This window comes from Mytilus galloprovincialis, chromosome 6 (assembly GCF_965363235.1).
Source record: "Mytilus galloprovincialis chromosome 6, xbMytGall1.hap1.1, whole genome shotgun sequence".
Taxonomy (NCBI): domain Eukaryota; kingdom Metazoa; phylum Mollusca; class Bivalvia; order Mytilida; family Mytilidae; genus Mytilus; species Mytilus galloprovincialis.
The window spans coordinates 8,715,536-8,738,126 of NC_134843.1; the positions used below are offsets into that span (position 1 = coordinate 8,715,536).

General features: G+C 30.5%; 1 protein-coding gene across 4 annotated transcripts in view; it reads right to left on the minus strand.

Moving 5' to 3' along the window:
• Window positions 1-1,900: 1,900 nt before the first annotated feature.
• LOC143078856 (engulfment and cell motility protein 1-like) overlaps window positions 1,901-22,591 on the minus strand; it is a 50,966-nt gene continuing 30,275 nt past the window's right edge. For all 4 annotated transcript variants that reach the window (XM_076253866.1, XM_076253864.1, XM_076253865.1 and 1 more), the window contains 13 exons: window positions 19,303-19,375; window positions 17,595-17,645; window positions 16,790-16,906; window positions 15,446-15,556; window positions 14,811-14,918; window positions 14,279-14,387; window positions 13,346-13,482; window positions 12,036-12,205; window positions 11,110-11,225; window positions 10,813-10,914; window positions 5,373-5,440; window positions 4,347-4,481; window positions 1,901-3,661 (listed from right to left, as the gene is read on the minus strand). In XM_076253866.1, coding sequence (XP_076109981.1) covers window positions 3,506-3,661; window positions 4,347-4,481; window positions 5,373-5,440; window positions 10,813-10,914; window positions 11,110-11,225; window positions 12,036-12,205; window positions 13,346-13,482; window positions 14,279-14,387; window positions 14,811-14,918; window positions 15,446-15,556; window positions 16,790-16,906; window positions 17,595-17,645; window positions 19,303-19,375 — 1,453 coding nt within the window. In that variant the 3' untranslated portion in view covers window positions 1,901-3,505. The remainder of the gene's footprint in view (window positions 3,662-4,346; window positions 4,482-5,372; window positions 5,441-10,812; window positions 10,915-11,109; window positions 11,226-12,035; window positions 12,206-13,345; window positions 13,483-14,278; window positions 14,388-14,810; window positions 14,919-15,445; window positions 15,557-16,789; window positions 16,907-17,594; window positions 17,646-19,302; window positions 19,376-22,591) is intronic.

The window sequence follows — 22,591 nt, forward strand, 5'->3', positions numbered from 1 at the left end:
GATATGGACCACCACCAAAACTTAACCTTGTTCACTGATCCATGAAATGAGGTTGAGGTCAAGTGAAAACTGTCGGACGTGCATGAGGACCTTGCAAGGTACGCACATACCAAATATAGTTATCCTATTACTTATAAGAGAAAATTTAACATTACAAAAATTCTTAACTTTTTTTAAAGTAGTCGCTGAACCATGAAAATAAACTGGATCCCCATGTGTAAGACTGCTGTTGGCACATCAAATATAAATGGTCTGGATTACTTATATTTGGAGCCTTATATTCTTATTGATTGACTCATTTTTGGTTTTTAAAAGCTACTTTTGGGCTGTTTTGTGGCAGCCAGTTTTCTATTGGTGGAGGAAGCATAAGTGCCCAGAGAACACCACAGACCTTCCATAGGAAAACTGGCTATTCTAGTCAATTAAGAATGCAGTCGAGTGCACCTGCACAAGTACAGTAGTAGAACTACTTAAACCTTATGGCCACTGAGGCCACTATATATTCTTTTTGAGAATGAAACTTTAATGTATATATACTTCTCAGTGCTTTAGCATATATATATATATATATATATATATTAGTGTTGTCAACGGTTAACCGGTTAACCGCTTAACCATTCGAACGACCGAATACCGAATACCAAAAACGCTAACCGGTTAACCGGACTTTTTTTCAATTTTAATAGTTTTGATATGAATTTATATTAAAACCATTAAATAGTTCTTTCTTTAAAAATTGTCGTCGTAGTAATTAATTTGACGGATCAAAGGTCCAGTATATTAATTGCTATTGTTAATATAAAATTAATTAGAAGTTGTCTTTCAGCTCTAAGCAAAAGCTTAAGGAAACATCATTAGTAACATGTTTTTTTAACAGTAATTTTTAATCAGTAATACGATTAAATTTTACAATTTACTTAATTATTTCATTTTTAATCTTATATTGTGTAGACCTACATCTGAATGTACAATCTCCGTCGTGCAAGTCTTTGTCATACTTTAAACTAAATTATAACTCAAAAACTGTAAAAAGCAAACCAACGTGAATGTAATCAATGTATACTTGATGGTACAAACATCATTAGTAACATGTTTTTTTAACAGTAATTTTTAATCAGTAATACGATTAAATTTTACAATTTACTTAATTATTTCATTTTTAATCTTATATTGTGTAGACCTACATCTGAATGTACAATCTCCGTCGTGCAAGTCTTTGTCATACTTTAAACTAAATTATAACTCAAAAACTGTAAAAAGCAAACCAACGTGAATGTAATCAATGTATACTTGATGGTACAAATATCAGGATTAATCAATTTAAATTGAAACACCTCACATTATTTTTGGAGACAAGACAAAATGAAAGAATCACCGGTTTCAGACATATTAAATTCTACGAGATCATGACATGTTTTTTTTTTCACTCTGAAGTTAGTAAAAACGCCATAGTTGGTATCGTGAATTTGATTATTAAAAGTCAAACTTCGCTGGGAATCTTCACAGACAAGCCTTATAATACCAAAGGACAAACTTCAATTCATCGTATTATAAAAACGAAAATGTATGGAAGGTAGCCACATTGACACTCATATCACATCTTCTTATACCGATGTGTAGGGTACTATTGATAAGGCTTTCAAACATCAACTTAAACTACCGGTTAACCGGTTAATCGGTCGAACGATTATACGAGTAACCGGTTAGGCAAAAGTGTACGATTTGACAACACTAATATATATATATATATATATGTTTAATTAGATGCTGATAATGCTGGCATCATAAAAACATATATCTTGCTCATCAGCAATATGTACATCAATGACCAGAAAATTCTCTAATGGGTGTTGACAATGGCAACATTTTTAAGTTTGTATAAGGGTAGAAACAAACTAACTAACATTTTGTACTTGTGTATTTAAACAGTTACTGAATAATATACATAATGTCATGTTGATACACTATATCATACTTAACAAACAGAGTAAAACATGATAAACGGTAAATGTAAATGGTTAGCTTCAAAGAAGATGATAGACTTTGAGAACTGGTTTCAAAAGACAGATCAACATGTACAGTAAAAATATGTTGTGCAGCAAAAATGTATAGAACTATTGGTATTTTTGTTAGAGAAATCAATACTAATGATTTCTTGCCACTTTAAATATAAAGGTGGTACCCAACTTTTTCACTAAAATTAATTTGGCTCATTTAATTTTCATAAAATTTTGACAAAGTATTTACTTTGACCCTTTGACAAAAATATAAAAATTTCAAAAAATTTGAACCAACCGTTTTATTAGAAAAAATACACTGGTTATATAGCAGTTTGACAAACAATTATTTTGATCACTGAGAAGCTTAATATTCCCTTACCAACACAACGTAATTAAAACGTTTAGCTGATTTTACAGAGTTATCTCCCTGTAGTGTTATGTACCACCTTAAATTCTTTAACTTGGCAAACTACCAGGTAATTGGTAATACAAAAACTACTTGTTCAATTACCACTAAGCAGCAACTTTTTTTTAACCACATTCAACTTAGAATATCTAAAAAATATATTGCACAACAAATTATGAAAGTAAATATTAAATTCTTTCATACACAAAATGGTATAAAACATTCAGATTTGAGATAAATTGTCTTTTTAATAAGACAATATATATAAGATCTTAAATGAATTTATACACACAACATATAATAATATGTATTAGTGGTCCCTAATATTTATGAAACAAAATATATTTACATGTTAAAAAGACATAGCACCAGTCAAAATAATTTTCAGCAGTATAAAAAGCAGCTATATATATTTTCACTTTTTTCCGACCGTGCAAGGGCTGTATAGCCAGTCAAGGTCGTTAAAATCTTCAATTTGTTGTATACTGAAAATGACTTATCAAAAAGATGAGATTACTATCAAGTAGTCAAGTACATATAAATAAGTGACAGAATATTGTCAGTAAAAAATGAAAATGACAATGAATAAAGCATAAAATATGTTACAACATATATTGTAGGAATTAGAAACTTTAAAATTTTAATAAGGTTGAAAGCAGCTGTTATTTAAATACTACAGAAATCTGTTTCCTTTTTTAATATTGGTTTTCATAGTTCTGGTTTTGCTCAAATAAAAAAAAGAATGGTTATTTATTTGGCTATATAATTTTCATCCTGTGTTTGCATTTTTAAAGCAAAGGTACTATATATTAAGTGGCACTATTCTTATTCCTTTGGCATTAGAAAGATTTTGGTTTTGTTATATGGACAGACTCCAGCATTGAAGACTTGAAACTGTTGTACATTTGATTATAAACTATTTTTATTCCCAGTTGGCAAGCACGTTACAACTTATTATAACTGAAACCATGATATTATTTGACACAGATTTAAATTTAAAAAAAAAATCTTTCTTGTGCAAGATCTTTTGGAAGCAGAAGCACTTTTCTCTTATCAAAAGTATATAAAAGTTATTTTTCTGGTCAAAGTATTGGTTTGACTAAAAGTTTGTATAAACAAAATCAAAGTTATTTGGTTCTGGTGGTATTTGTGGCGGTTCAGAAGGTATTGTTATTCCTTCAATGTCAAGCAGGTGAATCTTTGTCTCCATGTTCAGTAAAAGTTCCAAATCTTTATTTTTCTGACTACTATCCATCTATAAGAATACAAAACACAAGAATCTTACAACTAATACATAATTATTATGAATTAATGACAACATGTTACATTGAAGTTTGATAATTGGATTGAGACGCTGTCAGCAGCTATGTGTTATTTAGAATAAAATACTCAATATGACAAGAACTTTAATATTGCCCAATGACAAAAATATCAGCACCTGAACTTTTTGGTGATGTAGGGAAAACAAAAAAGCAAATATAGTACATATTGCTATGTGTTTCTTTATTGTACTTTAGCTAGAGGTATGTGTTTTATCTTGCCACATTTGTGTGCATGTCTCAAGTCAGGAGCCTCTGGCCTTTGTTAATCTTGTATGTTTTTTATTTTCTAGTTCAATTATATGTTTTGGAGTTCAGTGTGACGTCTATTTTACTGAACTAGTACACAATTTTAATTTTGGGGCCAGCTGAGGACCACCTCTGGGTGCTGTATTTTCTCGTAGCTTTGAAAACCCATTGGTGGCTGTGGGCTAATGTCTACTTTTTGATTGGGTTGTTGTCTCTTTGACATATTCCCCATTTCCATTCTCAATTTTAACATCCATACCTTAAGTGCATCATACCAAAATATTTTTTTTTATTTAATGATTGCAAGTTGGAAATAAAATAACACAAGAGGTACTTATACCATAATATTTCAGTATTTAACCTCTAACATACCTCATTTCCTAATAATACATTTAAACCATCCACCCACATATCTAATTCTGTCTCATCTTTGGCAACAAAACAAAAATTCTCAGGGTTCTCACTGGAGGAGGGTTGGGGCTGTATAGCAAAGTAAAGGTTGATTGCCTGAAATATAGAATGAACTAATTAAGAAATATAAACATAGTAATTTTTATAACCAAGCTAGTATATAGTGATCCTTAATCGAGTCAATCAGTTCATTCATAGTAAAAATTATTCTTTCATAAAGCATTTCCATAAAACTTATAGATTACTTTGTATATGTGCTAGTATATTGTATTGATAACTCTAAAAATGATATAAACAATAATACGTAAGTGCACCTCTTATTTTCTTTATTGGTTAATAGATATAAGAAGATGTGGTATGAGTGCCAATAAGACAACTCTCTATCCAAGTCACAATTTATGAAAGTAAACCATTATAAGTCAAGGTATATGGTCTTCAACACAGAGCCTAGGCTAGTTTGTTTTTGGAAGTTTCAAATTTCAACACCCTGTATTTTCATTTCTATATATAGGCTGAATCCTTATGTCATGTATTATTTCATCAATAAAATATACTTTATCATTTTTGGCTGATTGTACTATAATGAGACTAACATGTACTATAATGAGACTAACATCATATATTTTCAGTAAGTGTGCAATTCATACAAATGCTGGTTTTTTTAATGGCCAAAAGATGCATCATTTGATTGTTATGCTTTCATTTGCTGACCCATAATTTCTGTGTCACTCAATTTATTAACATGTAAAGAAAACATGTCCAGAAAGGAATGACCAAGTATAATCTGAAAATAAGACCACAATATTTGTCCCAAAAATAACATTATTGTATTTATAAACCATTATTTAAGTTTTAACACATTTTGGCCATTGACCTTCTTATGTCTTAGATAATGGTTTATTACTACAATAATGTAATATATTTTCCCTACTGGAATTTTTGAAACAAGAGCAAAAATAGCAGCAAAAAGAAGCTGAGTTTACTTACACCTTTGGCTTTCTTTGCATGTTGGCAATCCTTTCCCACAAGTACACTCTTCATTTCACTTATTGTCACTGAAAATAATTATAGAATACTACTAATCGAAGAATTCAAATAGAGAAAAATATTCAACAAGTGACTGAACAACACATTAATTCACAAATGCGCATAGCGCATGAGTTAATTATCAGTGTTGTTCCGTCACGAGTTGAATATTTTTTGATATTTGAATTCTATAATTAGTTATTATTTTTATTACATTGGCAAATGGCTTTTTTTAAAGAAATTAATGTAAAACATGTTTTAAAGGAACTATATCTTTTTTCTACGCATTCACAATATGTTTTGCCCGCGTTATCGACGTCTTGACAATGCCTATTGTTGTATGACGTCAGAGAGGGAAATAACCACGTTTATTTCACATGTGAAATTATCAGATTTTATTTAACTGGGAAATCAATGTAATTCATTGCAACTAATGTAATAATACATTGTAATTCTATTTATAAAAAGAAATGGATCAAAAACTCATATAGTCAAGTGGCAATGAACATTTGCTAAACAAAAGGGACTGTTCCAAAAAAATTGTCAGGAGTTCAGCTGACTCAGTGATGTCATAGATATAAGAAGATGTAGAATGAGTGCCAAGGCGACAACTCTCCATCCAAGTCACAATTTGTATAGGTAAACAATGACTGGTCAAAGTATGGACGACAATACGCAGCCTTGGCTCACACCTATCAACAAGCTATAAAGGGCTGCAGACGTAACCATTATAAAGTCATTTAAAGAGAAAAAGCAATGGTCTAATCTGTATAAAAGACGAGAAATGAGAAATACTTCAAACCACATTAACAAACGTCATGTATAACATTAAAAGGAAAAATGCTTTAATTAAACACAATGAGAGTGTTGACCATAGAGAAATAGGTTTTCCAACTCCTAAGAATTGGAATTCGCTTTGTATCACCTCTTGTTATCTAATATAAGTACTTTATTATACACTGTCCCAGAATAGGCGAAAGGTTGGTGCCTTCAAATGAGTTTAATCATGCACTTTCTGTATGTGTCTGTTCTAAGTCAGGAGCCTATAATTCAGTGGTTTTCATTTATTGCTTTGTAACATTTGTATTCTTATATGCATGCTTATATTGGTGATTTTGAATCTGTTCAAAGTTTTGATTTTTCTACCCTGTATACCACATTGCCTCACATTCTCATTAAGAAAAAATTCACACACCTAATTAAATGGGCATTTAAAAAGTCAGAATGTGAATATATATGTTCAAACTCTTTTAGGTCATTTTTTAGTAGCAATAAACAAATAAACTATGTCAATTGGACATGCTTTGATACTATATATGCCCTTGAATTTTTACTAGATAACATTTTTGTTCGCTTTGGGGATTCCGTATATCGTCAGATTATCGGAATTCCAATGGGGACTAACTGTGCACCACTTATTGTGGACCTGTTTTTGTATTGCTATGAGTTACAATTTATGACAAAAATAAGCAAAGACCCATCAAAACAACATCTGATAAACAAATTTAATAATACTTTTAGATATTTGGATGATATTTTGGCTCTCAATAATGACGATTTCAGTATGTATATTAAAGAAATTTATCCTGTTGAACTTACTTTAAATAAAGCTAATACTAAAAATGACCACTGCCCCTTCCTCGATCTTGATATCTATATCACTAACGGAAAGCTGAATACTAAAATTTATGATAAAAGAGATGATTTTTCATTTCCTATCGTTAATTATCCATTTTTAGATGGTGACGTTCCCTTGTCACCATCTTACGGTGTTTATATATCTCAACTTGTACAATTCGCTCGTGTATGTAACAATGTTTTAGATTTTAACGAGAGAAATTTATGTATTACTGAAAAATTATTACACCAGGGTTTTCGATATCACGAACTAGTCAAAACATTTACTAAATTTTATCATCGGTATAAGGACATCATTCGTAAATATAGCTCAACATGCAGACACCTTATACGTTCAGGTATTTCACATCCAATTTTTTATGGAAATATTCTTTATAAAGCACAAAGGTGTCAGTATTCACCTCAAAAACTAACAAAACCTTTGAATAGACTTATTAAGAAGGGATATAGTTACGATACTGTTGTCAGGTCATTAAAGATTGCATATTTTGGCGATAATATTGATTCACTTATAGGGTCTTTGCATCGGAACTAAACACATTTATTCAAAAACCAGTTGTTGGCATGACACTGGTTATATTCTTCTCATATATGTTATGATGGTATGATACTAAACCCCTAACGGGAAGGATTGTGCCTGATGTTCATATGATGAAATCATAATCTTTTAGTCAATCTAATTGAAGTCTGGAGCTGGCATGTCAGTTAACTGCTAGTAGTCTGTTGTTATTTATGTATTATTGTCATTTTGTTTATTTTCTTTGGTTACATCTTCTGACATCAGACTTGGACTTCTCTTGAACTGAATTTTAATGTGCGTATTGTTATGCGGTTACTTTTCTATATTGGCTAGAGGTATAGGAGAGGGTTGTGGTCTCACAAACATGTTTAACCCCGCCGCATTTTTGCGCCTGTCCCAGGTCAGGAGCCTCTAGTCTTTGTTAGTCTTGTATTATTTTAATTTTAGTTTCTTGTGTACAATTTGGAAATTAGTATGGCGTTCATTATCACTGAACTAGTATATATTTGTTTAGGGGCCAGCTGAAGGACGCCTCCAGGTGCGGGAATTTCTCGCTACATTGAAGACCTGTTGGTGACCTTCCGCTGTTGTTTTTTTTCTATGGTCGGGTTGTTGCCTCTTTGGCACATTCCCCATTTCCATTCTCAATTTTATTGACTAAATTACCATAAGCTTGCCAGAACCATTCAAATTACTCAGGAAAAAAATCGTATAAATTATATATTCTAACATGACGTCCTTCAAAAGCTTTTTGAGTACACACCCGTTGTACAATATGAATATATTGCCAGGGCTGGTCTGATCGTACTCCCACGTCATATGCTTTTTTATGAATGATGTACCCGACATCATAGACCGATGACGTAAGAATATAAGCATTTTACGGGAACATACACGCTTTTACGAGGTATGTCCAAGACCCGATGTTAATTCGAAATCGATACAAGACTTTTCATATGTATGTTGTTATGTTCACATGTCCTGAAGCCTTTGTTTTGAATGTTGATATCGAATCGATATCGAGAAGCATTCCATGTCCCTAAACCTCTGTCTTTGCATACATGTCCAAGACCAAACAAGATGTCGATATCGTTTATATCGACAATGTCTACAAAATATTGAATCATTATCGACAAATGAATACACCATGACTAAACATACTGTCGATATCGACAATTTCGGTACGATACAGACGAATGAAGATAGCATGAAAATACATATTGTTGATAACATCGATGTCAACAATAACAACACGGTATCGAAAAATTCTGAATTAAAAAATGTATGAACAAACAAGACATCGATATCATCGATTTCGACAACATCTATACGATATTGATTCGATATCGACATAGAAAGTTTTAAACCACTCCTGATGATATATGGTATATGGATACACATTAAAGGAGAAAAAAAACATAATCTTAAAAGAAGTGTTGACAACTTAGGACTATCTTAGAAGAAGGACAAACAGAGAACAAAAAACAAACCTGGTAATAAATAAGACATACAAGGACAAACAACAACATTTGACATTGAAACCAAAAACAAAGAAAAACGCAGACCCCGATATACTTGGGCTACTATACCATAAATTCTTATTGTGTTAACATCTATGAATGACTGAATGTCAAGTTAAGATTTTTTAAATGATCTCTTAAATGCATTGCAAACATAGACGAAAATCGTATGTTAAACTGGATTTAAAAAGAAAATTTACGGATTAACTTCAACTGGAGGGTGAAAAACGCTAAACGAGCAAAATAAATTTGAAATATTTAAAAATGAATTGAAATTTTGACACAATTGATATTTTGTCTATGATGTTGTTTTATGCAAATTTCTGTGTTGATTATTAAGTTATAAAACTACATCCTATAAGATATTGAACACTATGAAGATCTTCATTAGACAATGCATGAGGGTAATTTGATTATAATTGATTGTATCATCCAAAAGGGGGACTATGTGCGTTTACGTTTTTTTCCTCCTGTTGAAGTCAATCTGTAAATTTTCTTTTTAAATCCAGTTTACATACGATTTTTATCTATGTTGGCAATGCAATTAAGAGATCATGTAAAATATCTTAACTTTACATTCATCCATACATAGATGTTAACGCAATAAGAATTTATGGTATAGTAGCCCAAGTATATCGGGGTCTGCGTTTTTCTTTGTTTTTGGTTTCAATGTCAAATGTTGTTGTTTGTCCTTGTATGTCTTATTTATTACCAGGTTTGTTTTTTGTTCTCTGTTTGTCCTTCTTCTAAGATAGTCCTAAGTTGTCAACACTTCTTTAAAGATTATGTTTTTTTCTTCTTTAATGTGTATCCATATACCATATATCATCAGGAGAGGTTTAAAATTTTCTATGTCAATATCGAATCAATATCGTATCGCTGGTGTCGATATCTATGATATCGAGGTCTTGTTTGTTCATACATTTTTTAATTCATAATTTTTCGATATCGATTCGATATTGTGTTGTTATTGTCTATATTGATGATAATGACAGTATTTATTTTCATGCTATCTTCATTTGTCGATATCATATCGAAATTGTTGATATCGAAAGTGAGTTTTGTCACGGTGTATTCGTTTGTCAATATCGATTCGATCTTGTTTGGTCTTGGACATGTATGTCTTTTCCACCAATTTAATAGTGGGTTTATTTATGAGAACGGTAGATGTTTGCCTCCACCTAAAGCGCTTTGATCCAAAAGAATTGCTGTATTTGTCTTAAAGAATCGAAATAATTTATGGGGGCTTGAATATATCGTGATTTTACCACAGGTTGTCCCTTTATGCTGATATTTAACCCCTTGCAATCGCTCAGGGTAAAATATTTGTCATAAATAATCCATCAATATTTTACAAAAAGATTCTACTTTTGTTGTAAATTCGAGAAAATCGAACACAAACGCATTTTCAAACGTCAGTCTGTGTTATGATAATATGTTAAAAATATAGACTAGTAACTGTAAGTGTTCGAAATGCCCTTCCACTGTTAGTTCGGTATAATAAAACAATTGTGGCCCCTTAGATTCAATGAAAATCCAAAATTGTCAATCCTCAAAAGTTATTTCACTTCGGGCTGCGCCCTCAATGAAATAACCTTCTCGTGTTGACAATTTTGGATATTCACCTTTTCAACGGGCCATAATTGTATAATATACAAACAAAGCACACGAGTTACCAAAGTCTTGCTTTCATGCACTGGGAAATTAGCTCTAAAACACTTACGTTTATTGGTGAGATCATCCAGTGCCACTTCACTATTCTCTGAACAGTCAGCGTACAGGAATGATTTAGAGTTAGGTGCAAGTCTCCAAAACCAATACTTATCTGTAATTATATAATTCGTGAACAAAGAATTAATATATGAGATTTATTTGTACCAGCTTTTTAAGATCAGGACCGAAAAACAAGCTTTCTATGCTTTTCTCCTCTTTTCAGCAAGTATGAATTAATTTTATGTTGCCAACACTGTACATGCATCAGAAATTAATATGTCATGTAACTTAAATGTTTTCAGCTTACCTCTAATTTTCCCTTTGTAGTTAAATTTTTGAAAATTTGTCCCTTCCATGAGAAAATTAATTCTTTGCTGTTTGATTAAGTTTAACATGTCTGGTGTAATGTGTTGTCTAAGTTCACTGAAATAGAATAATATCACATTAAATAAATTGTAATTTATGCATTAATTATTTATGAATGTACATTGTACTCATCATAGACATCAAATTTAATTTTTATTATTGCAAAAAATAATTATAGGATAAGTTTTGCAAAAATACAAAAATGCAATTTCAAATTTTGTTTGCCTTGTTTGTATGCACCATTTTCTGTAATTGCAATAATTAAGGATGTTTGCTACTCTGTTTTAGACTTTCTGTCTGATATTCAGAATCTTCTACATGTGTTTTAAAATACTTACTTGCATTGATAGTGGTACTTTTACCACTATCTTTAGACAATAGACAGCTTTGCAATGTACCTAAAGATTTATAACAAAACAAGAATGTGAGGCCACACTTAGACTTATAGTTTTAGAACTAACATAATTGGTTTAAGGCTAATGATATATAATATGTACAACTCACACCACCTTTTCACTGAGGCAACACTTAGAATAATAGTTATAGAACTAACATAATAGTTTTAGCCTGTGGACAGGCTAGTGATATAATAGATGTACAACTCACAACACCCTTCCACTAAGACTTAAAATACCATATAGCAGGTTATTTTTGTGGGATGTAAATTTTCCCTTATTTTTTAGGATAAAACAAAATCGCCAAAATAAATTTCTCCAAATTAAGAGTGTATATGCAAAGGTATTGATAAAGTTTTGAATATACCAAATAATAACCGCCAAAAAATTTTGTATACCCTTTTTAATAAAAATCCAAAAATTTACACCTACGAAAAATAAGCCGATATACAGTAATAGTTTAAGAACTAACATGATAGGTTTAGCCTGAGATTCCCAGTCTTCCTTTTTCTGTCGATCTTCTGCCCAGAGTTTCAGAATGTCTTGGTATGTTAGTGTCTGAAGACGAGTTTTTAACACTTCAAATGACCTTGGTTGTACTTGCAATGCTCTAGTTATTTGTTCTTTCACTACACCAAGTACCTGAAAAGAAAAAATATGTAAAAAAATTTGCACATGTCTAATTTTACACAGTAGACATTTTACCAAAAAAATCACCCTATGAAAACATTTCCCTTTTCATTCAAATTCTTGTAAAAGGTCATGAAATGGGATAAATGAAGAAGATTCAACTGTCCCTTATATGTCCAAAGCATGAGCAGTATCCATCGCAAATGATTGGGTTGTTATTACTAGGGTACGTGATTTGAAAGATTACATAAATAGTAATAACTCTTGTATTAAAAATTTATTTAGCATGCTTTAGTAAACATCTTCTTGAATGCTAGTATAAAATGTTCATTGAATTCTAACAAAATTAGGGAAGACTGCATTCTCCCATGAGATATAAGCTAAAACAGGACACAGATCTTAAAGAAGTATGGTGCACATCTTCAATGTAAATACATCCTAGAACATTTTAAAATTAATTGCTTACAAAAAAAACCCAAAAGGATGCAAATGTTAAGGGAAAATCATTAAAACATCATAAAAACAACATTAACACACTATCATATTAAAATATGTAAAGGAATATGTTCGGTAAGGTCCTAAAATGGCCCCCTTTTTTGGCGTAAATTTCAAATTTGGATTTAATAACATATATCATAATAAATTATAGCTAATACAGTGACTAGAAAGGAAATAAGCAATTTTGTTGAAAATTTTACGTTTCTGCGTTTCATTATGACGTCACAATTTGAACTCATATTCATTTTTCACGAAAAAATCAATGAAAATGGGTAAATTTCCATAGATTATTGAATAAGAAACATAGAGCGCATATGTCGACAACAAAGATCTTTTAAATGATGTTTGTGAAGACATTTCACGTCTTATTTGAATATTAAGTTTGTCTACGCTTGTGCTCTGTGTTTCCTGGTCCTTAATTTGGTTGAAATCAAGCTGATTTTGTCAAATTTCACCAAAATCCCTTATCTTGACCTTTTTGGAATGTAAAAATCAACGTGTTAGAATTAAACTTTGACAAAAATAGTTCTGTTTAACTTTCTCACATGTCTTTAAGGCAACTTAAACCATTTGTTGTCTTGTAACTATGAACTTTATATTTGGGGCCAAATATGGCCATTACCGAACTTACTCCTTTGATCAAGTTTTATCTACCTTAGGAAAATCTTCCTCTGAGGCTCTCATTTCTCTCCATGTTTTATTAAGAAGCTGTATACATATACAAAATAATTTCTCAAATGGTTTGTCATCATTGAAAAACATAGGGTAATAGGTTTTCCCATCGTCAGAAGCTATAAAAAATAAAGTGTCAAATATTTCACTAATAGATACAAGACATGTTCCTATTAAAAATACATTGTACCTGGGGACTTTGAAAATGTAGTAACAACTTAAAGAGGCAAATATAAAGTTTCATTCAAATTTCTATTGTTCTTCACACCTATCTTGTGTATGGATTTCAAAGTGCCTTTCCTAATTCCTGTGTATGCTCTCATGGAACAGCCCTAGCAAGATTTACATACAAAGTCATGCAAAGTATACCCCACTTATTATTAGACAATGGCAAATTATTCCATGCTCAGTGCTCATGCATAAGGCCCTATAATTATTGACATCCTCATCCTTTGGTTTTTGGTAGACAATTGTCCTATTGGTAATCAGATCGCATTTCTTTTATATCTTCATATAATAAAATTTCAAAGTTTTGAGTTTTTAGGCATTTCACAGGTAGTCAATGCCTAGATCTGATAATTGATACAATAGTTTAATTCAATATTATCAAGTTTTTGATCAAATACTAAATAATTCTTTTAAACAAGACGAGACCTTAAACCTATTTACCCCAAAAATTTATGCTTATTCCCCTTTCCTATAGCTTCAATGTGTAAATATTAATATCAATCAAGACAAGGATATTCCAGAAACATTTAGTTTGGAACAAATAGACTTATATACAGTATAAAGCAATCACATTATGCTTTTAAATTTATTTTTTAAGTTTACCATACAAAATTTATCCTATGACTGCCATCTGTAAAATAGTAAATCCTCATTTGTATCTGTTTCCACAATAATGAGATGACTTACGCGGTTCTCCTATTTTGAGTATATCACACAGGACTCTTGTTAACATTATACTGGAACGTATAAATGGACAGTCATGTTTATCTTCTCTACAGGAATTTTCCAACACCACCTACAAATGAAATCAGATAATACCTGTATAATAGATTAAAGAGCTTTTTCTGCAATGATATCTATCCTTAACTAATTATTTCACTATATATGTATATATGAAACAAGTCTAAACTCTCAATGTCTAATTTTCTCTCCAATAAAGTATGATTTATCCAAACATGTGAGTTGTTGAAACTGAACTCAGCCAAGATATTCATATTTTTAACCTTTGTGTAAAAACATGATTACATTTTATGTCATGCATCAATACAATATATCACTCCTTTTCAATTACAATACATAAAATTCCCCTTTTTCTTCAAAAAGTCTTATGAATTAAACATGTTAGAGGTAAATAACCCCTTAGAATGTAGATTTGTTGCTACTTCATTAAAAATACTTTCAAATGCATGTATATAAGAAAAGAACTTAAGATTATTACCTTTATATAATTTTCTGACTGGTTTTGAGCAAAATAATGAACATTGTCTAATGCCAGGATTCCTGGGGGAGTATGCCTTACAAAATCCTGTGCTGGGTGGGAGGAGTCCTGTAAAATAATTTAGACATTTCTAAATATTTCTGTAATAAGTGTAGTTTATGATGTCTCTAAATAACTTTACTGTTAATTCAGAAATTATTGTTTTGTTTTTATTAATATGAAAATAATTTGCATTCCTAATTTCAGTAGTCATTTTCCTTCATTAATTTTTGTCAATTACATTAATTAGGTTTCACATTTTTGCCAAAGGATTTACAATAATAAATGCACACATTCTATGAAATTTACAGTACTAAAAATATCAACCATTGAACATTATCATTTACTGATGCTATAACCACATAATCTGAAAAAATTGTCTTTCAAATAAAGAATTAAAAAAAATTTTAGTATTAAAATGTGTATATTTTAAACTGATAATTTACAATATAATTAAGTAAGTAAATTATTTATCATAGTGACATGTGTTTTTCACAAAATATTATATAATACAGTGAGATATAAAAACAATAATTAGAACACTGGACCCTGAATCTGATTTTGAGTGCAGTTTTTTTAAGTTCATTATAATTAACCTCAAATCCCAATTTCTTATAGACATTAGATTTTCTATTTCCTAATTGATTAGAATCTGCTTCTATATCCAGTACAGGTTTTCTCAGGGTTTCAATGATCGATGTGACAGACTGTAATAAAAAAGAGAGATATGTATAGTAACTCAAAACCTGCAAACATTGGCTATAAATATAGCAAGTATATAAAGAGAAAGCATATAAAAGTTTCTTCACATGGCTATGCAAATTTATTGTTACTTGAAGTGTGTCTAGAAATTATCTAATTTATTAACGAGTAAACTAAGACCTTACTAACAAAATAACATAATTTATATACAAAACCTGCAAACATTGGCTATATATATAGCTAGTATATAAAGAGAAAGCATATAAAAGTTGAAGTTACTTCACTTGGCTATGGTAATCTAAAGTTATTTGAAGTGTGTCCAGAAATTATCCAATCAATTAGTGAGTAAACAAAGACTTTCCTAACAAAAGACAGTAATTTATATACAAACATTGACAAGTACCTAAGAGAAAGCATCTACACAAGACTTTACCAATAAATCAATGTAGATGTCATAAAAAATTTTGACTACTTCAAGAACTAGCAGAGATATTATTAAATATAAAACCCTTTAGGTTACCTTTGCCAGTCTTCACAATAGAAGAATTGAACTGAAGTCTTTATCAACCAATTTATAACAGATATGTACAAAAATCTTAACTATTAAAAGTAAATATTCACTAAGTATTTAATACTAACCTGAATAAATTTCAATAAATCTAATTTTAACAAAATCAATATTATAATGTTTTATGAATGAATGCAATGCTTAAGAGCTATCCTCCACCAAACCACATGTATCAAATAAATAAAATGAAATAATAAAACTTGAAAACAAAGTTCTCTGCATTCTTTTATATCATGGGTACCAATTCTGCTTACCCTTCAGGTGCACCTGAGATCACTCCCAGCTTTTGGTGGAGTTTGTGGGGTTCAGTCTTTAGTTTTCTATGTTGTGTTTTGTGTACTATTGTTTGTCTATTGGTCTTTTTCTTTTTTAGCCATGGCATTGTCTGTTGTTTATTTTCGACATATGACTTTAAAATAGTTTAAATGTACCTTTGGTATCCCTGCTCCTCTTTTCCTAAAGACTACTTTTAATGTGTTGAATATTTTAATTCATGCATATTTCCTCTGTGTATCCAACAAATAAATATGAAAACGTGAAGTCAAAACTAATTTTCCTACTTTCTGTTTTCACTTTATATAGACCTTCCCTGTTTCAGTTTAAAACCATTTTTAATGTTTGACTGTGTCATGCCTTCTCCTTGCCATTATATATAACCCTGTAGATTTACCTGTGAATTAGGATCAGCCGCTGTCAACATTTTTTCCTCGTACATATTTAATAACAATGTCTGCAGTTTATACAGCTGATGAGCCATCTCTGATCCAAGTTTACCTCCAAACACAGACTAAAAAATATTGGTGAGAAAAGAAATCAACTATTAGTTACTTTTTTGGGGAAAAGGGGGTGGTGGGGTTTCATATAATAAACTAATAACTACATAAATAAGGCCGTTAGTTTTCTTGTTTGAATTGATTTACATAGTCCTTTTGGAGCCCTTTATAGCTGACTATGCGGTATGGGCTTTGCTCATTGTTGAAGGCCGTATGGTGACCTATAGTTGTTAATTTCTTTGTCATTTTGGTCTCTTGTGGAGAGTTGTCTCATTGGCAATCATACCACATCTTCTTTTTTATAATCACTTTTTAATTTAAGTTGTTTTCAAATAAAAGATTTGCATACAAATGGTGGCCTGTGTAAAAGATTTTTCAAAGAAACCAAGAAATAATATTATGTATTAGATTTACATAAATTTATGATTTTAGTGAAGAACAGTCATCTGGTGGGAGGGGGACATACTGTATTTTGACCTCATTTTAAAATTTATCCCATAATAATTTTTCCATATCATGACCTTTATGACAGGGATGACTGACCTTGACATGACTTGGGGTTAGTAAAAACATTCAGGTTTTCCTTTTTCTATACCAGCAGAAATATAGTATGGTGACAGAAATACATAATTATTACATACAAGCATTTAACAAAAAGGCTAATTGAACATACAAAATATATGAAAAATATAATATACATACAGTCATCAACACATTTCTGAAAGTTCGGCTCTGCACACTGTCTGCTAATTTCTGGAATAATACAAAATATTTACTTTATAAGCAACAATCAAGAATAAACTCATAAACCAATACTTCATGTTTTGCAAGATTAAAAACTGTCAATTGAATTATCAACTGCATCGATCAGACAAACTGCCCTTAGATGGCAAGAGTACATTAGTTGGATAAAAATATGTGCTTGTAAAAATCCAAGAAAAGTAATCTGAATGTATCTAAGGACTGTGAATGTACTTTTCCTTAGGATGCAAATACTTATCTTTGACCACTTTGAATATAAACACCTTCCATAAGTTCCATATCAATTACAACAAGAGGCTGTCACAACGACAGCAAACCGGATTTATTAATATTTATTTGTGTCCTGGCAATATCACAAGAACCATTACTGATGAATGGTGAAAGTGAAAATCGTCAATATCAAATTTGACCTCCATTTTGTCATCAGTATCAACATATTAAAATTTGAAAAGCTTAGATTGAATGGTTCATGAGTAAATGCAACAACGTGAATGGAAACGCCATTTTACAATCTTTCAAGAACCATAACGCCTGAACGGTAAAAGTCAAAATTGTCATTATTGAACTTGACCTCTATTTTGTCATCAGTAACAACATATAAAAATTTCAAAAGCTTTGGTTGAATGGTTCATGAGAAAATGCACGGACATGACTGGAAACACCATTTTTCAATCTTTCAAGAACCATAACTCCTGAACGGTGAAAGTCAAAATCGTCATTATTTAACTTGACCTCCATTTTGTCATCAGTTACAACATATAAAAATTTGGGAAGCTTTGGTAGAACAGTTCATGCGTAAATGCACGGACACAACTGGAAACTCCATTTTTCAATCTTTCAAGAACCATAACTCCTGAACGGTAAAGGTCAAAATCGTCATTATTGAACTTGACCTCCATTTTGTCATCAGTAACAACATATTAAAATTTGGGAAGCTTTGGTAGAACAGTTCATGCGTAAATGCACGGACACGACTGAAAACTCCATTTTTCAATCTTTCAAGAACCATAACTCCTGAACGGTAAAAGTCAAAATCGCCATTATTGAACTTGACCTTCATTTAGTTGTCAGTAACAACATATTAAAATTTTAAAAGCTTTGGCTGAACGGTTCATAAGTTAATGCACGGACAACATTTGATTGCCGACCGCCCGACTACCCGGCCGCCCGGCCGCCCGCGGTACATCCCCAAATCAATAACCGACATTTTTGTCACAAAAATCCGGTTAAAAAGAAAGCATTATAATTTTATTGTCTAGATTAATTAGTGAGTACATGTACATAATGAATAACTCACTATTCATGATAGTTTTTTTTAAAGTGGAAACATTTACCCATGGTTGCCCTACCTACTAATTTTTTAGGATATGCCTGAAATTGTATTTTTCACTATAATTACGATCTGTTCTTTCACATGATTCAATCGTTTTTCATGGTAATGCCAATCATTTTACCACAAAGAGAAAGCTGTGAATTTTACAATAAGAATGATAAGAGCTTTTAATACAATACACAAGTACACAGTACTTTGTGCTAGAGATGTCTGTTGTCATTGGGTTGCTGTCTTATTAAGTTTTTCTCGTCCCTCTGCCCCCCCTACACACACCCATTTTCACTTTTATTGATTTTGAGTATTATTTTTACCCACCTTTCTCTTCTCTGGTCCAGCCTTTATAAACAATGCATTTAACAAAGCTATGGCATTCTTCTGTACTTCATTACTGTAAATAAAGATGTATATTACTTCTTTATTCAAAAAAAAGCTCAATTATTTTTATTTACAATATATTTACATGTATCCTTAACACTTTTGTTTTTCTAAATTCATTATGCAAAACTAAATACACTGGTTTTTGCACACAAATATTAAATATTTTAATAGAATGGCATTATATAATTCACTTGCTACCTTATCTAATGTTTTTCATCCCATTTTATTTTAACGAAATTCATCTCATTTCAGTGAATCATCTTAAATGACTAATAAATTTATTTCATGAAATTTCATATTTCATTTATTACTCGACATGATAAGGAATTACATTACTCTTATAAAATTACATGTTTATATCAGTAAACAGAATTCAAATTTGCTCCTTTTCCAAACTAAGTTAAGATTTACCTAGTCCCAGTCAAGTAAGCTTTTGTTACAAGTTCACACATCGTTGTCAATATAATGGAATTTGATGCGACTGTCATACAAGTGAGATGTTTAGCTAGCTATAAAACTAAGTTTAATCCACCATTTTTCTACATAAGAAAACACCTGTACCAAGTCAGGAGTATGACATTTGTTATTCATTCATTTGAATTGATTGAGCTTTTGGTTTTGCATTTGATTATAGGGACTTTCCTTTTATGAATTTTCCTCGGAGTTTAGTATTTGTGTGATTCTACTTTTTCCATGACTTGAATTACCAACAATGACAACTTTAACTCCTAAATTAGGCAGTAAACAAATATAATAATGATTATATGGTTAACCTATCAAACAAGCAAATTTAACTTTACTAAAAACTTGCGGTACCCATTCAAATAAATATCTTAAACAAAACTGGGATCATAACTTCTAAGACTTTCTGTAATATAACTGAATGACAGTTTGACATTACATTTAACATGTATCTCCAATTTTTGTTTTCACACATAAAGCTGTCAATTATATTCTTGCTACAATTTTACTCCAAGCTTTAGCAATAAGAAAATGCACTGATTCAAAGAGAAAACAGAATATTTTACTGATTTAAAGCTTACAGAATATAATCATTCTTATTTCAAAAAATTACTAATATTTGAATGACCTATATATTGTTTTCAAAATTATTTTACAGGTTATAAGAATCTCTAGGCAGTAGATGTGAAATCCTAAGATTTTTTTTGCTCATGCAATTGAAAACATTTTGACATAAGCCAAATTTTTTGGGGGAAATATTATCTCATTATGATTTAGACAATCTCACAATAGGGAACTCTTGAGTCAGCTGAAAACTTTCAAATCTGTAGAGACTATGTTTGTACTTTTTCCTCGCTATATCAAATTATAATTTGTATTCTTTTATTATTAATCTCTCCAAGAGTGTTTGTGAGAGGAATTTGATGACACCAAAACTCAAGTAAATACATATATTTTTATATAATACTGTTAAGAAGCATCTATGTCAATTCTACCAGAAAAGAAACAAGAACAGATCAAAAGACCTTTCACAATGATATGAAAGCATGCTTGTCAGGTTACTGAAGATGGCAAAATGAATTATTTCCCTGTAAATCTGATTTATGTAGCTATTTGCGATCTATAGAAGTTTATATACACAATTCTTTTTTTCTAAAAGTAAAGTTCCTTAGACGAGGGTTAACCATGAGATAAAATCATGCTTAGTTTGAAATAGCATGGTTTTATAAGAAAACAATGGTCTTTTATATCACAGATTTGAATAGTGAGATACAAATCCTTGTTGAAAAGTAGAAAGAGTATTTGGACATAACATTTGCTGAGACTGCAAGTTTTTAACATGGATAAAAAATATACAAATCAGTTCTAAAATATATATAACATTTTATTCTTTTTTCTTCAATATAAACTGTCATTTCTAATTCCACTACTGGACATACATTTTACTATTATTGTCATGTTCAGATGTAGAGCAGCAATAAAAGTTCTGTATAATCATACTAGAAAACTTATTTAAGTTAACCAAAAAATACATACCAGACTATCATTAAAAACATAAAGAAAAATGTACTGGTAACCAAAATACTTGTAAAAATGAGAAACTCCATCAAATTCAACACATAACCTGCTTCAAAATGTATACAATCTGATGCATAATATCAACTGCATATAGTATTAATACACATCAATCATACATTTATATCCTACAAGTTCAAACTAACAAATAATTGGTTAACAAAGAAATAATTCAACTGAATTTTTCACAATGGGATAATCTATGTGTTGTGCAAATAGAGTACAAAAAAGTAATATAAAATGGGTGTGCTTAACCCAAAAAAACTTAAAATTATGTGTAAAGAATAAGTGTGCATGTATAAATATCATTCTTTTTGTGTCTTTAATTGTGTGAGTTTTGAGGGTATTTGTAACTTTATAAGGTAAAGTTGGAAATTTTCATTTATATCATGATCAAGATAAGTTTAAAAATCATTGACTATATGACAATAACTGATAAAATATCTCAACTAATGTTGGCTGCAAAAATAATTCCAAAACTAAACATGATAAAACCCTAATGCTAGCAAGAAATGGCTTTTTTCAATATTTGCAAAGAAATGACAGAACTGGCAACACTACTGAAGAATACAATTACTATTAAGTCTAGATCACATTTTAATACAAAAAACTTTTGGAAATAAAAAAAAAAATTCTCCAAATAAGTTATGTACAGGGTAACTAATAATCCACAGCAATATATGAATTTAAAACATGCAAAAGTATGGATAATCTATTATAAATGAGAGTAATCTTTTAATCAGGTCACTTTCATAAAATTTTAACTGAACACAAAAAAAAGAAGTTTAGTAAATATAAACCTAAAAATAAATAGAATAATTATTCCATGACAATTAGAAAAATTGTAACTAATATTTTTTTAATCTAAAACAGTAGAAATGATACTCTACTTTAAATGGGATAAAAAAAATCATGAACTGGGCAGAATATAACTTCAGTCATGAAAAGTATTTCTTTTTTTAAACAAAGATGCACTTCTGCACATTTTTTTTAAAAAGTGCCAATTTAATAGACTGGGGGAAAAATACTCCTTAATGGAAAATTCATATTACAGATAACATGATATATTTTTAAATTTTATTTAATTCAATTTTTCAATTCTTTTAGCAATCAATTATTAACAGTGTCAGTGTGGAGTACATGACAAACCTTAACGAGTCAACTTTAAAGGGAGATAATATTCTTACCA